The sequence below is a fragment of the Eurosta solidaginis genome, chromosome 2 (genome assembly GCF_040869045.1).
Source record: "Eurosta solidaginis isolate ZX-2024a chromosome 2, ASM4086904v1, whole genome shotgun sequence".
NCBI lineage: Eukaryota > Metazoa > Arthropoda > Insecta > Diptera > Tephritidae > Eurosta > Eurosta solidaginis.
In genome coordinates, this window is record NC_090320.1 from 258,096,545 (window position 1) to 258,113,129 (window position 16,585).

Sequence of the window (16,585 nt, forward strand, 5' to 3'; positions counted from 1 at the left end):
GTCCACATATAGAACTAAGGCCCACTCCTTTTTAAAATACTCATTAACTCCTTTCATTTGATACCCATATCGTACAAAAAAATTCTAGAGTCACCCCTGGCCCACCTTTAAGGTGATATCTCGAAAAGGCATCCACCTATAGAAATAAGGCCCACTCCCTTTTAAAATACTCATTAACACCTTTCATTTGATACCCATATCGTACAAACAAATTCTAGAGTCACCCCTGGTCCACCTTTATGGCGATATCTTGAAAAGGCGTCCACCTATAGAACTAAGGCCCACGCCCTTTTAAAACACTCATTAACACCTTTCATTTGATACCCATATCGTACAAACAAATTCTAGAGTCACCCCTGGTCCACCTTTATGACGATATCTTGAAAAGGTGTCCACCTATAGAACTAAGGCCCACGCCCTTTTAAAATACTCATTAACACCTTTCATTTGATATCCATATCGTACAAACAAATTCTAGAGTCACCCCTGGTCCACCTTTATGGCGATATATCGAAAAGGCGTCCACTTATTGAACTTAGGCCCACTCCCTTTTAAAATTATCATTAACACATTTCATTTGATATCCATATCGTACAAAATAAATTCTAGAGTCACCCCTGGTCCACCTTTATGGCGATATCTCGAAAAGGCGTCCACCCATAGAACTTAGGCCCACTCCCTTTTAAAATTATCATTAACACATTTCATTTTATACCCATATCGTACAAAATAAATACTAGAGTCACCCCTGGTCCACCTTTATGGCGATATCTCAAAAAGGCGTCCACCTATAGAACTATGGCCCACTTCCACTTGATACACATGTCATACAAACACATTCCAGGGTTACCCTAGGTTCTTTTTACAACATGGTGATTTTCCCTTACTTTGTCTCCACAGCTCTCAACAGAGTATGTAATGTTCTGTTACACCCGAACTTAGCCTTCCTTACTTGTTTTTTTTTTGCATATTTTGAGCACTTAAAACTATTTTTTACGGCATTTTTCCGGTTGCCCTAGTAATCATAGTTCTTTGTGCCTACCTAACTTGTTATGCATAATGTTCTCTTGAAATTATAGTGCACTGCCAGAACTCTTGCTAGTTCAAGTTGGACTGGTGGTTTGTACCAAGATATATATCTTGGGATAAGAAATTTAGTCTCCTATTTAAAGGACGAAGTCATGGTTTTCTAATGAAAAGCAAAACCTCCGTTTGATCGATAAGAAAGCTGGTACGACCAAGATTTCTCCTCTTATTCTGTAAACGTAGCACGACTGAGCTGTACTTCTTGGCCCAGACCCAATACTTTAAACGTTTGAGTCCTGGGTTTATCGTGGTGCAAGTGTCTTGCATACGGCCTCTGCCTTAACATTGAGAGCTCCGTCTATGTCGAGAAAGTACGCTAGGATGCACCTCTTTCATTTTGGAATAGTCTTAGGGTAGTAAGGAATTATGTCTCTTTTGTATATCTTTATCACCACAACAACCAAAGCAACAATGAGAGAAGTTTTTTAAGGATGTAGTCAGATAGGCTGTAGTTCAAGGATACATGCTTTGGATGTTATAAGTATGTTAAGGGAAGCTACCGAGTAGGAGCGCATGCCTTTTGAATAGCTATTTCGAGGAGCTAGCTTCACTAAAATAGCCCAATCTTGGGACGAGCGAACGAAAAACTATTTAGGCTTCATATTAAACTCCCCACAGATTTTGTAACACAGAACGAAATTGTTTGTAAATCGTATTTTTCTACAGGTAGCTGAAGCGGTAAAACGACTTCCACAATAAAAAATTGCTAGCAAAATATCTAAAGACCGTAGCAGTGTAAAATTCTATTTCAACAACAACAACTACAACAACAACAAGTATCAGTTTTATGTTGTACTTTTCACGAACATCACCGCAGTAGTCATAAACAAAAGCCAAATATCGTTGGCATACTCGCTATTCTTTGTTTTAGTTCCGCCATGTTGTTTTTTTTTTTTTCTTTTATTGTTAACTGTTGATGTTATTTGCGCGCATGTTTTATTTTGCCTACTCCTGCAGAATGAAGCTGTTAAAGATAACAAGTAAGAACGGACTTCCTTCGGCTGTGCCGAAGACTTCATGCCTTTCATGAATGGGGCTGAACAATAATCTTATCCCGTTAGTAATCTCCAGATAATAGGATGTATAAGATAAGAAATATATAGTGAACAGATGTACACACCTAAACGATTTTTAAGATAAATATAAATATATAGATCTCTTCGGAGGTTATCGCGCCTTACATTTATTTTTTTTTTATAAAATAAAAAATGGCAAAAAACCCCCTTATCTGAACGATCGGTTGCATGGGATATATATTATATATAGCTCCGATTGAAATGATTTTTAGAGGAAATCTTCTATGATATATTAGAATATATATCACCAAGTTTCATGTTTTTTATTGGAAACTAAGGGAGAAATGGCCAAAACTCTTTCTATCTGAACGATCGGTTGTATGGGATATATACTATATATAGCTCCGATCAAAGTGATTTTTTCAGAAAATATTCCATGATATATTATAATATAGTTTCATGTTTATACTTTCTAAATTGCGGCAGGAATGACCAAAATCGTGTTATCTGAACGATCGGTTGTATGAGAGATATATGTTATAGTGGTCCGATCCTGCCGGATCCGACGAATGTCTAATATAATACAAAAGTACATCCTTGTGCCAAATTTCATTGAGATATCTCAAAATTTGAGAGACTAGGTTGCGTTCAAACAGACAGACGGACGGACAGACGGACGGACGGACAGACAGACATGGCTATATCAACTCAGTTTGTCGCCCTGATCAATTCGGTATACTTAATGGTGAGTATATCTTCTACATTTCTCAACGTTACAAACATCGGACCAAAGTTAATATACCATTTCATGTTCATGAAAGGTATAAAAAGAGCTTTGGAAACAAAAGAGAAAGCAAACTGCAGTTTTTATAGCAAAAAAATATTTCAACAGAATGGGCAGTGCCAGTGATTGTGCCAAGTTGAAGTGTACATAAATATCAAGAGCAGGAGTGAAAAGAGGAAAAGGATAAGAAAATGAAGAACGGGCATTATAATCAGGAAGGAAATTTGGTTCGCACAATTGTGCAAGCATCAAAAATAGGCCCACTTAAATGCCGCTTTTATTCAGAGGAAAGTATAGAAATGATATTTAAAAGTCACTGTCATAGTCCACATATAGGATAAGAATATTCCGCTATAGCCAGGAAGTACTCCAAAATTAACCAAACAATTTTTTCTTTTTATTATACTTTTTTGTATTTTAAATATGTAAATAAATATATATAAGGAGTGATAACCTCCGAAGATATTTTAGGCTGAACTTCTCTTCCAATTTGCATCGTGCTCCGTTTAATTATACTCAGATGAACAGAGCTCACAGAGTATAATAACTTTGATTGGATAACGGTTGGTTGTACAGGTATAAAGGAATCGAGATAGATATAGACTCATCAGTATCGAAAAAAAAAAATTGATTCAGCCATGTCCGTCCGTCCGTCTGCCCGTTAACACGATAACTTGAGTAAATTTTGAGATATCTTGATGAAATTTGGCATGTAGTTTCCTGGGCACTCATCTCATATCGGTATTTAAAATGAACGATATCAGACTATAACCACGCCCATTATTTCGATATCGAAAATTTCGAAAAATCGAAAAAGCGCGATAATTCATTACCAAAGTCGGATAAAGCGATGAAACTTGGTGGGTGGGTTGAACTTATGACGCAAAATAGAAAATTCGTAAAATGTTGGACAATTTTAAAAGAAGGTAATTTCAAAGTTTTGCACGCTGTAATTTGGCAGTCGTTGAAGATATCATAATGAAATTTGGCAGGAACATTACTCCTATTACTGTATGTGTGCCTAATAAAAATTAGCACAATAGGATGAAGAACACGCCCACTTAAAAAAAAATTTTTTTAAGTCAAATTTTATGAAAATTCAATATCTATAAGTAAATTATGTCAACATTCAAATCCAGTAATGATATAGTACAACAAAATACAAAAATAAAAGAAAATTTCAAAATGGGTGTGGCTCCGCCACTTTTTTAATTTGTCTAGAATACTTTTAATACCGTAATTCGAACAAAAATTTACCAATCCTTATGAAATTTGGTAAGAGCAAAGCTTCTATAACGATAACAGTTTTCCGTGAAAATGGGCGAAATCGGTTGGAGCCACGCCCAGTTTTTATACACAGTCGTCCGTCTGTCCTTCCGCTCGGCCGTTAATACGATAACTTGAGCAAAAATCGATATATCTTTACTAAACTAAGTTCACGTACTTATCTGAACTCAATTTATCTTGGTGTTAAAAATGGGAGAAATCAGACTGTGACCACGCCCACTTTTTCGATATCGAAAATTTCCAAAAATGAAAAAAATGTCATAATTCTATATCAAATACGAAAAAAGGGATGAATCATGTTGATTGGATTGCTTTATTGACGCCTTCACATATACAACTAAGGGCCACTCTCTTTCAAAACCTTCAGTAATACTTTTAGTTTGATACCCACTTATTACAAACACATTCTACAGCCACACTTGGCCACCTTTTTGGCGATATCTCGAAAAGGCATCCACCTAGTGAACTAATGCCCACTCCCTTTTAGAATACTCCTTACTACCTAGAGTCATCCCTGGTCCACCTTTATGGCGATATCTCGAAAAGGCGTCCATCTATGGAACTAAGGCCCACTCCCTTTTAAAATGCTCATTACCACCTTTCATTTGATATCCATATCGTACAAACACATTCTAGAGCCATCCCTGGTCCACCTTTATGGCGATATCCCTAAAAGGCGTCTACGGCCCACTGCCTTTTAAAATACTCTTGAATACCTTCCATTTGATACCCATGTCATACCAACACATTCAAGGGTTACCTTAGGTTCATTTTCATATATGGTAATTTTCCCTTATTTTGTCTCCAAAGCTCTCAGCTGAGTATGCAATGTTCGTTTACACACGAACTTAACTTTCCTTACTTGTTTTTCTTACAAATTGTCACGATGGGACCTACTTGTTTTAGGCCGACTCTGAACGGCATCTGCAAGACAGGTGAGTTTTCGATGAGAGCTTTTCATGGCAGAAATACACTCTGAGTACTTACCTAATAGCGTTTTCTTTTCTGAAATAAATTATTGCCTAAGCAGATGGTAAAGCCTTAATAAAGTTACTCCTACCACAGAAAAAGTTCAACATTTATAGTGCATACAAACAACATTTCAACTCACCATATTCACTCATATTAACAGAGTATATGTGGAACTTAAGAGCGTATTGGAAGTTTCACAGAGTTGCACTGCCACACCGCCATTTTATACAGGGTAAAAGTGTAACGCTTTTGCGTTGCGAGCAGGCAACAATTTTAACAAAAGAACGAAATATCCCGTAAAGGCGTTGCCTGTTGTTTAGATTAGAACAACAACCCTTGCGCGGCGTACAAAAAGCGTAGCACTTTAGCCAGAAAAGAAAACGCTATAACACTGTCGAAGGGCAACCCGTTAGAAAAATCTTCTTCTAATTGAAAAAAATGTTTCTATAATTTTGATATTGCTTTGTCCGGGGCGTGAACCAAGGATCTACGGCATGGTAGGCAGGGCATGCTACCAGTAGAGCACGGTGGCCGTGCTCTTGGCAAATACCTCAATATTTAATGACGTGCTCTTTTCCGAAAAAACATGCTACCCTTATGTTGCACTCTTAAATTCTAAGTTGTGAACAAAGGCACTATTTTCAGAAAAGAAAGCGCCATAAGTGATTATGATCAAATAACTAGAATAAATGTGTTGGTAAAACTACTCTGGTATCGATGTCAGCTTACCAACTGCTCCACTAATGCACTAAAGGGCCAGAATTCTACTAGTACTTATACATTGAAAAAATGTGCGAGAAGGCAAACGACAAAAATATATTAAGACTTTTAAGTTGGGATTACAATGAATGTAATTCCAGTCGCCCTCCCCGATTCTCAGGAAAGCAACGCCTTTTAGTGCCGCAAAAAGGTGCAAACAAATTTGCTGTTGAGCTACTACGAAATGTAACAAAGTACTCTGGATTAAATAGGTATTCGTTATTGATTGGCAAGTTTGTCATAGGCAGTCATCTTTTAGCGGTAAGTGACGCCAACTGGAAGCACCGAGGGGTATGAGGTGATTTTTCAACCCCAGCGGACTAGTGGCGTAGAATATACCCGCGGCAGGTATGCCTGTCGTAATAGGCGACTAAAATATACAAATTATTCAAGGGCCTGCCAGCGAAATGTATAGCTTCTCTAACCCAAATGTCAATTTCGGGGAGTATCTTTGTCGCCACAAAAACAGCAACAACAAATGTTTCTCCACCTTTCTCTGCCAACTAGTTGGAGATTGTCTCTTCCCCTCAAAAGTGTCTTCAACCTTTAGAACGATATGATCTAGCGAGCGAAGATATTGGGCTTTTATTCGGTACACCACAATCAATTTGCATACCATACAGCTCACCATTAAATCCCCTTCATCATTTCGTTTAGATAGTGGAAAAAACCATGCATCTAAAGGAGTTCTTTTTTCCGCAGTACTCTAAGGGCCATCTTTGTTCTTTAGATGCCGCCAATGATTCGAATCCAACCATTAGGACATGTATGATAAAGACTTTATAGAGCGTAGGTTTTGTCGGGAGGTATTTTTTTCTGAATTTTTCGTTTAATGTCTGGGCTGAAATGGTTTGCGCCAATATAAATCGCTTCGGAATAGACGCAGTTTTTCACAGTGAAGTAGTTCTTTAGTACGGTCTTTGTTGCACAGTCAATGTCATATGAAAAGAACTACATGCTCCTGCTATCAAATGGTAAGGGACAGATTCTCTTTGTAAAAAACAATGACCTGCACTTTTTCCGCGAAAGAAATAATATGACAATAACTTCAAGATATAGTGTCCGATATGGTCATTTCATCCAATGTCTTTGACGTGAATTTTTTATCCTCTTATTCTCAAAGACCTATCTAACGTCAGAATGTATTAAATTTATGCTCGGATAGGGAACTTTTGAAAAAAAAAATTCTGAAAAAAAAACGCCTATTGACATTGAGCTTTTTTTAACGGCAGCCGGGATAAACGGATATTCCACTCGGCAGTCCATATGTAAATGTTAAGCTAAAATAGAAGGTTTGAATATGAGAGCGATTTTGGCTTGACATACGAGAAATTATAGAACTCAAAGGAAAAGGACTCATATACGGTAAGAAACTGTCAATCCGGCATCACTCCGTAAAATCTTTCGAAAGCATTCTAAGACCAAAGTAACAGCGATTTCAATTGAGATTGGTATTCACGCTCATAAAGAATTGGCGTTTTGAGCTCAATATCTTAAGATATCTGTCGCTTTGAAACGTATTTTGAAGCAGATTACATTTTCTAAAGCTTGACATTTATATTTTTTTTAAATATTCAGTCATTTGTGAGGTAGTTCGTTTAAAATTGCATCGACTCGGGAACTTGTAGATATTATTTAAATCTTAAAAAATTCTGTTTGAGATCTGGACTAAACCACTTCAATCTCCTGTATAGTAGATATTTGAAAGAAAAAAAAGAGTTTTAAAAGTTTACTTGTATTGGACATGGAAATTCTGTGTGCCGATGATCAACCAAATATTCCTAGCATAAGTTTTGTCTAAATATTCTATATATTTTGTATTTTTATTAATACTGATATCTTACTTTTCTTCTTTACTTCCACAGGCGACTCAATTATTCTAAATTGTCAAGCAGATGGCACACCAACACCGGAAATCTTATGGTACAAAGATGCTAATCCCGTTGATCCCTCGCCTACTGTTGGCATCTTTAATGATGGTACCGAGTTACGGATCTCCACCATACGACACGAGGACATCGGAGAATACACTTGCATTGCACGCAATGGTGAGGGACAAGTCTCCCATACGGCCCGTGTTATAATAGCGGGCGGCGCTGTAATCATGGTAAAAAATAAATTATTTTCGAACCAACCAAAAAAATCCCCATCCAAATCGGAAAAAATATAAATAAAATAGCTGGCCAAGTCCTTTTATGAAACCAAACATAATTCAATAATCCCTTAAAAATAGCTCTCAAATGCTAAATTGAGTTAACAAAAAAATTTTATTGCTTTATGGGAAAAATTTTTTTAAAAGTTAAGATGATGTCGTTCTAGGTTGATGTCGTTTCTAGGGAGTTAGATTAACGACACTAAATTACCTATTTAAATATTTTGTTGAAATTTCTGGTGTCACATGCTTATAAGTTAGACCTCGTCAGTAACAGCAGATATGAGATGCAGGAAAAAATTTTTGATCACGTTCTGTGTTCATGTCCTGCGTTCGAGAGGTCAAGACTCGAGCTACTAAGTGTGGCAGAGTTGCAGATCTCTAGCCAGCTATTAAGAAAACTTCTAGTATTTGATAAGGGAAGAAACCAGTTTATAGCGTTATTCAAAGTAACCAATTGGTTTTGGCAGTTTGGTGGTCAAACGAACTCTGGTAACACTACGGCATATATAGTCTATGTCAAATTTTTAATGACTAGCCAGTTTAATCTAACCTAACCTAAGCTCTTATACAGTTGCTTATCGTTTTTTCTCACTGACCTAATGTACATATATGTATATATACAGTACGTTATCAAAACCAATTATTAAATCGTAATTATTAAATGCAATTATATAAGGCAAAACCGCTCAATAACTTGTATGCTGCTATACGCATATCTTCTCTTCCCCTCTGTGTGTTTATTTGACAAATTGAATTGCTTAAACAAAGACAACGACAACTAAGAAGAAAATCTTAATTTAACATGACAATACTAGTGTGAAACAAAAATTTTATAGTTAAAAGGCGAAACTGCTATACCAACCTAGAAAAGAGCATACACACACACACAAATGCCAGCACAAACTATATAACTTCGCAGTGTTTTTGCAACTAAGCCGGAACTTCTACACTCGTATAATAGCGCGGGTTTGACATGGCGTATGAGCAACATTAACGTATTGTGCGCACACTATATTGCTTTTTATACCTTTCATGAACATGCAATGAATGGTATATTAACTTTGGTCCGCTGTTTGTAACGTTGAGAAATATAGAAGATAGACTCACCACTAAGTATACCGAATTGATCAAGGCGACGAACTGAGCTGATATAGCCATGTCCGTCTGTCCGCCCGTCTGTCTGTTTGAACGCAAATTGGTCCCTCAAATTTTGAGATATCTTAATCAAATTTGGCACAAGGATGTATTTTTGTATTATATTAGACATTTGTCGGATCCGGTAGGATCGGACCACTATAACATATATCTCCCATACAACAGATCGCTCAGATAAGACGATTTTGGTCATTCCTGTCGCAATTTAGAAAGTATAAACGTGAAACTCGGTGATATATATTGTAATATATCATAGAAGATATCCTGAAAAAAACACTTTGATCGGAGCTATATATAATATATATCCCATACAAGCGATCGTTCAGTAAGAAAATTTTTTAGCCATTTCTCCCTCAATTTCCAATATAAAAACGTTTGGTGATATTTATTCTAATATATCATAGAAGATATCCTGAAAAAATCACTTTGATCGGAGCTATATATAATATATATCCCATACAAGCGATCGTTCAGTAAGAAAATTTTTTAGCCATTCCTCCCTTAATTTCCAATATAAAAACGTTAAACTTAGAAGATTTCCTGAAAAAATCACTTTGATCGGAGCTATATATACTATATATCCCATACAAGCGATCGTTCAGTAAGAAAATTTTTTCGCCATTTCTCCCTTAATTTCCAATATAAAAACGTTAAACTTGGTGATATTTATTCTAATATAAATATCATAGAAGATTTCATAAAAAAATCAGTTCCATCGGAGCCATATATAATATACATCCCATACAACCGATCGTTCAGATAGAAAGATTTTTAGCCATTTCTCCCTTAATTTCCAATATAAAAACGTTAAACTTAGAAGATTTCCTGAAAAATCACTTTGATCGGAGCTATATGTATATAGTATATACCTATACCATACAACCGATTGTTCAGATAGAAAATTTTTTAGCCATTTCTCCCTTAATTTCCAATATAAAAACGTTAAACTTGGTGATATTTATTCTAATATAAATATCATAGAAGATTTCATAAAAAAATCAGTTCCATCGGAGCCATATATAATATACATCCCATACAACCGATCGTTCAGATAGAAAGATTTTTAGCCATTTGTCCCTTCATTTCCAATATAAAAACGTTAAACTTAGAAGATTTCCTGAAAAAATCACTTTGATCGGAGCTATATGTATATAGTATATACCTATACCCTACAACCGATCGTTCAAATAGAAAGATTTTTAGTCATTTCTCCATTAATTTCCAATATAAAAACGTTAAACTTGGTGATATTTATTCTAATATAAATATCATAGAAGATTTCATAAAAAAATCAGTTCCATCGGAGCCATATATAATATATATCCCATACAACCGATCGTTCAGATAGAAAGATTTTTAGCCATTTCTCCCTTAATTTCCAATACAGAAACGTTAAATTTAGAAGATTTCCTGAAAAAATCACTTTGATCGGAGCTATATATAATATATATCCCATACAAGTGATCGTTCAGTAAGAAAATTTTTTAGCCATTTCTCCCTTAATTTCCAATATAAAAACGTTAAACTTGGTGATATTTATTCTAATATAAATATCATAGAAGATTTCATAAAAAAATCAGTTCCATCGGAGCCATATGTAATGTACATCCCATACAACCGATCGTTCAGATAGAAAGATTTTTACCCATTTCTCCCTTAATTTCCAATATAAAAACGTTAAACTTAGAAGATTTCCTGAAAAAATCACTTTGATCGGAGCTATATGTATATAGTATATACCTATACCATACAACCGATCGTTCAGATAGAAAATTTTTTAGCCATTTCTCCCTTAATTTCCAATATAAAGACGTTAAACTTGGTGATGTTCATTCTAATATAAATATCATAGAAGATTTCATGAAAAAATCAGTTCCATCGGAGCCATATATAATATATATCCCATACAACCGATCGTTCAGATAGAAAGATTTTTAGCCATTTCTCCCTTAATTTCCAATATAGAAACGTTAAATTTAGAAGATTTCCTGAAAAAATCACTTTGATCGGAGCTATATATAATATATATCCCATACAAGTGATCGTTCAGTAAGAAAATTTTTTAGCCATTTCTCACTTAATTTCCAATATAAAAACGTTAAACTTGGTGATATTTATTCTAATATAAATACCATAGAAGATTTCATAAAAAAATCAGTTCCATCGGAGCCATATATAATATACATCCCATACAACCGATCGTTCAGATAGAAAGATTTTTAGCCATTTCTCCCTTAATTTCCAATATAAAAACGTTAAACTTAGAAGATTTCCTGAAAAAATCACTTTGATCGGAGCTATATGTATATAGTATATACCTATACCATACAACCGATCGTTCAGATAGAAAATTTTTTAGCCATTTCTCCCTTAATTGCCAATATAAAAACGTTAAACTTGGTGATATTCATTCTAATATAAATATCATAGAAGATTTCATGAAAAAATCAGTTCCATCGGAGCCATATTTAATATATATCCCATACAACCGATCGTTCAGATAGAAAGATTTTTAGCCATTTCTCCCTTAATTTCCAATATAAAAACGTTAAATTTAGAAGATTTCCTGAAAAAATCACTTTGATCGGAGCAATATATAATATATATCCCATACAAGCGATCGTTCAGTAAGAAAATTTTTTAGCCATTTCTCACTTAATTTCCAATATAAAAACGTTAAACTTGGTGATATTTATTCTAATATAAATATTATAGAAGATTTCATAAAAAAATCAGTTCCATCGGAGCCATATATAATATATATCCCATACAACCGATCGTTCAGTAAGAAAATTTTTTAGCCATTTCTCACTTAATTTCCAATATAAACGTTAAACTTGGTGATATTTATTCTAATATAAATATCATAGAAGATTTCATGAAAAAATCAGTTCCATCGGAGCCATATATAATATATATCCCATACAACCGATCGTTCAGATAGAAAGATTTTTAGCCATTTCTCCCTTAATTTCCAATATAGAAACGTTAAATTTAGAAGATTTCCTGAAAAAATCACTTTGATCGGAGCTATATATAATATATATCCCATACAAGCGATCGTTCAGTAAGAAAATTTTTTAGCCATTTCTCACTTAATTTCCAATATAAAAACGTTAAACTTGGTGATATTTATTCTAATATAAATATCATAGAAGATTTCATAAAAAAATCAGTTCCATCGGAGCCATATATAATATATATCCCATACAACCGATCGTTCAGTAAGAAAATTTTTTAGCCATTTCTCACTTAATTTCCAATATAAAAACGTTAAACTTGGTGATATTTATTCTAATATAAATATCATAGAAGATTTCATAAAAAAATCAGTTCCATCGGAGCCATATATAATATATGTCCCATACAACCGATCGTTCAGTAAGAAAATTTTTTAGCCATTTCTCACTTAATTTCCAATATAAAAACGTTAAACTTGGTGATATTTATTCTAATATAAATATCATAGAAGATTTCGTAAAAAAATCAGTTCCATCGGGGCCATATATAATATATATCCCATACAAGCGATCGTTCAGTAAGAAAATTTTTTAGCCATTTCTCACTTAATTTCCAATATAAAAACGTTAAACTTGGTGATATTTATTCTAATATAAATATCATAGAAGATTTCATGAAAAAATCAGTTCCATCGGAGCCATATATAATATATATCCCATACAACCGATCGTTCAGATAGAAAGATTTTTAGCCATTTCTCCCTTAATTTCCAATATAGAAACGTTAAATTTAGAAGATTTCCTGAAAAAATCACTTTGATCGGAGCTATATATAATATATATCCCATACAAGCGATCGTTCAGTAAGAAAATTTTTTAGCCATTTCTCCCTTAATTTCCAATATAGAAACGTTAAATTTAGAAGATTTCCTGAAAAAATCACTTTGATCGGAGCTATATATAATATATATCCCATACAAGCGATCGTTCAGTAAGAAAATTTTTTAGCCATTTCTCACTTAATTTCCAATATAAAAACGTTAAACTTGGTGATATTTATTCTAATATAAATATCATAGAAGATTTCATAAAAAAATCAGTTCCATCGGAGCCATATATAATATATATCCCATACAACCGATCGTTCAGTTAGAAAATTTTTTAGCCATTTCTCACTTAATTTCCAATATAAAAACGTGAAACTTGGTGATATTTATTCTAATTTATCATAGAAGAATTCCTGTAAAAATCATTTAGATCGGAGCTATATATAATATATATCCCATACAACCGATCGTTCAGATAAGGGGGTTTTTTGCCATTTTTTTATTTTATATTTATCTTAAAAATCGTTAGGGTATGTAGATCTGTTCACTATATATTTCTTATCTTATACATCCGATTATTCAGAGATTATGAACGGGACAAGATTATTGTTCAGTCCCATTCATAAAAGGTATGAAGTCTTCGGCACAGCCGAAGACAGTCCTGTTCTTACTTGTTAATGCTCATGAATGTATTTATGTACATGTACATATCGCTCATTTTCTGCAACGTCATGATGCAGCTGATATCGTTAGGCGACGTCTTGCTCTATTTTCTTCATTTGTTTCTGACTACTTAAATACTTGCTTAGCATTAAATTTACATTTTATTTATTATTTCACTCTTTGCCTCGGAATTAATTAGCAGCCTGCCAAATTTTGTTAAAAGATTTTCTCACATAATTATGGATCTTCTTTGCCAATTTCAACTGCCCCACATATTTTAGCAAATAAGTTACTTTACCGCTTCAAACAAAAACATATTTTCACCAACACCTTTCATCTTATAGCTTCATTTCTAAATAGTTTATTAATGCTGTGCCCCTTTCATATCTATATGTCGTTTCGTATTAGAGGAACAGTTCTTCCCGAAGGCTGACAAGAATTCGAAACAACGGCGATATCTCCGGTGATCATTTCATAGAAACGTCATATCCAAAAAGTGGCTTTCGCGATAAAGAATGCTGGGCGGGGATTTTTTGCCATAGAAATTCTTTCATCAGTCTTTTTTTTTTAATTAAAGATATTACTTTATAGTGTCCTACACACTAAGTTCACATGTACACGTAAATATTTGGAGAACCACTCCAAAATTAAAGTGAAAAGAAGTAAGGAAGGCTAATTTCGGGTGTAACCGAACACTGCATACTCAGCTGAGAGCTTTGGAGACAAAATAAGGGAAAATCGCCATGTAGGAAAATGAACCTAGGGTAATCCTGGAATGTGTTTGTATGACATGTGTATCAAATGGAAGGTATTAAAGAGTATTTTAAGAGGGAGTGGACCATAGTTCTATAGGTGGACGCCATTTAGGGATATCGCCATAAAGGTGGACCAGAGCTGACTCTAGAATTTGTCTGTACGATAAGGGTATCAAATGAAAGGTGTTAACGAGTATTTTAAAATGCAGTGGGCATTATTTCTATAGGTGGACATTTTTTTGAGATATCGCCATAAAGGTGGACCAGGGGTGATTATAGAATTTGTTTGTACGATATGGGTATCAAACGAAAGGTGATAATGAGTATTTTAAAAGGGAGTGGGCTTTAATTCTATAGGTGGACGTCTTTTCCAGATATCGCCATAAAGGTGGACCAGCGGTGACTCTATAATGTGTTGGTACGATATGGGTATCAAATTAAAGGTATTAGTGAGGATTTAAAAGGGAGTGGTGGTATTTGTATATGTGAAGGCGTTTTCGAAATATCGACCAAAATGTGGACCAGGGTGACCCAGAACATCATCTGCCGCTAATTTATTTATATATGAAATACCACGAAGGGTATTCCTGCCATGATTCCAAGGGCTTTTGATTTCGCGCTGCAGAACTTTTTCATTTTCTTCTACTTAATATGGTAGGTATCACACCCATTTTACAAAGTTATATTTTGCGTCAATAAACCAATCCAATTACAATATTTCATCCCTTTTTTCGTATTTGGAATTTTTTAATTTTTCGTAATTTTCTAAATCGATAAAGAGGGCGTGGTCATAGTCGGATTTCTTCCATTTTTTATACCAATACAAAGTGAGTTCAGATAAGTGCGTGAAGTGAGTTCAGTAAAGATATATCGATTTTTGCTCAAGTTATCGTGTCAACGGCCGAGCGGAAGGAGAGACGGTCGACTGTGTATAAAACCTGGGCATGGCTTCAACCGATTCCGCCCTTTTTCACAGAAAACAGTTATCGTCCGAGAATATAAGCCCCTACCAAATTTCACAAGGATTGGTAAATTTTTGTTCGACTTATGGCATTAAAAGTATCTTAGGCAAATTAAATGAAAAAGGACGGAGCCTTGCCCATTTTGAAATTTTCTTTTATTTTTGTATTTTGTTGCACCATATCATTACTGGAGTTGAATGTAGACATAATTTACTAATATACTGTAAAGATATTAAAATTTTTGTTAAAATTTGACTTAAAAAATTTTTTTTTAAGTGGGCGTGGTCGTTCTCCGATTTTTCTAGTTTTTGTTAAGTACACATATAGTAATAGGAGTAAGGCTCCTGCCAAATTTCATTGTGATATCTTCAACGACTGCCAAATTACAGCTTGCAAAACTTTTAAATTACCTTCTTTTAAAAGTGGGCAGTGCCACGGCCATTGTCCAAAATTTTACTAATTTTCCATTCTGCGTCATAAGTTCAACTCACCTACCAAGTTTAATCGCTTTATCCGTCTTTGGTAATGAATTATCGCACTTTTTGTGTTTTTCGAAATTTTCGATATCGAAAAAGTGAGCGTGGTCCCATTTCGTGCATTTTAAATAGCGATCTGAGAAGACTACCCAAGAACCTACATACCAAATTTCATCAAGATACCTCAAAATATACTCAAGTTATCGTGTTAACGGACGGACGGACACGGTTCAATCAATTTTTTTTCGATACTGATGATTTTGATATATGGAAGTCTATACCTATTTCGATTCCTTTATACCTGTACAACCAACCGTTATCCAATCAAAGTTATTATACTCTGTGAGCTCGGTTCAACTGAGTATAGCAACCCCACAAAACATGTTTACCAAACAAACCAGTAGAAGTCAATTTTTCATTGGTTGAATAGTGAGGCCGTACCTAGTGCGATTACGAGATTTAACTCCTCGTTTTATATCCTTTATATTAGTCTTGATTCATGTTTTTGCTTAAATCTCTGTAAAAAATTGAGGAATTTCGTTATAAAAAAATCTTCCAAATTCGAAAACTTGGCGTGCAAGTTTTAAACAACTTCCCGATGAGTTAGAGACTTGAATTTTTTAACAATAATTCGGATACAAAAAAAAATAGTATTTTGGACGCGGAACGAGTATGAAGAGATATATTTAGAGCATGCGAAAATTTGAAAACGAGTATATAGTTGAGAG

General features: G+C 34.4%; 1 protein-coding gene across 30 annotated transcripts in view; it reads left to right on the forward strand.

The window, feature by feature from the left end:
• tutl (turtle) overlaps window positions 1-16,585 on the forward strand; it is a 426,131-nt gene that overhangs the window by 285,133 nt on the left and 124,413 nt on the right. For all 30 annotated transcript variants that reach the window (XM_067767671.1, XM_067767669.1, XM_067767687.1 and 27 more), the window contains exon 6: window positions 7,770-8,011. In XM_067767671.1, coding sequence (XP_067623772.1) covers window positions 7,770-8,011 — 242 coding nt within the window. The remainder of the gene's footprint in view (window positions 1-7,769; window positions 8,012-16,585) is intronic.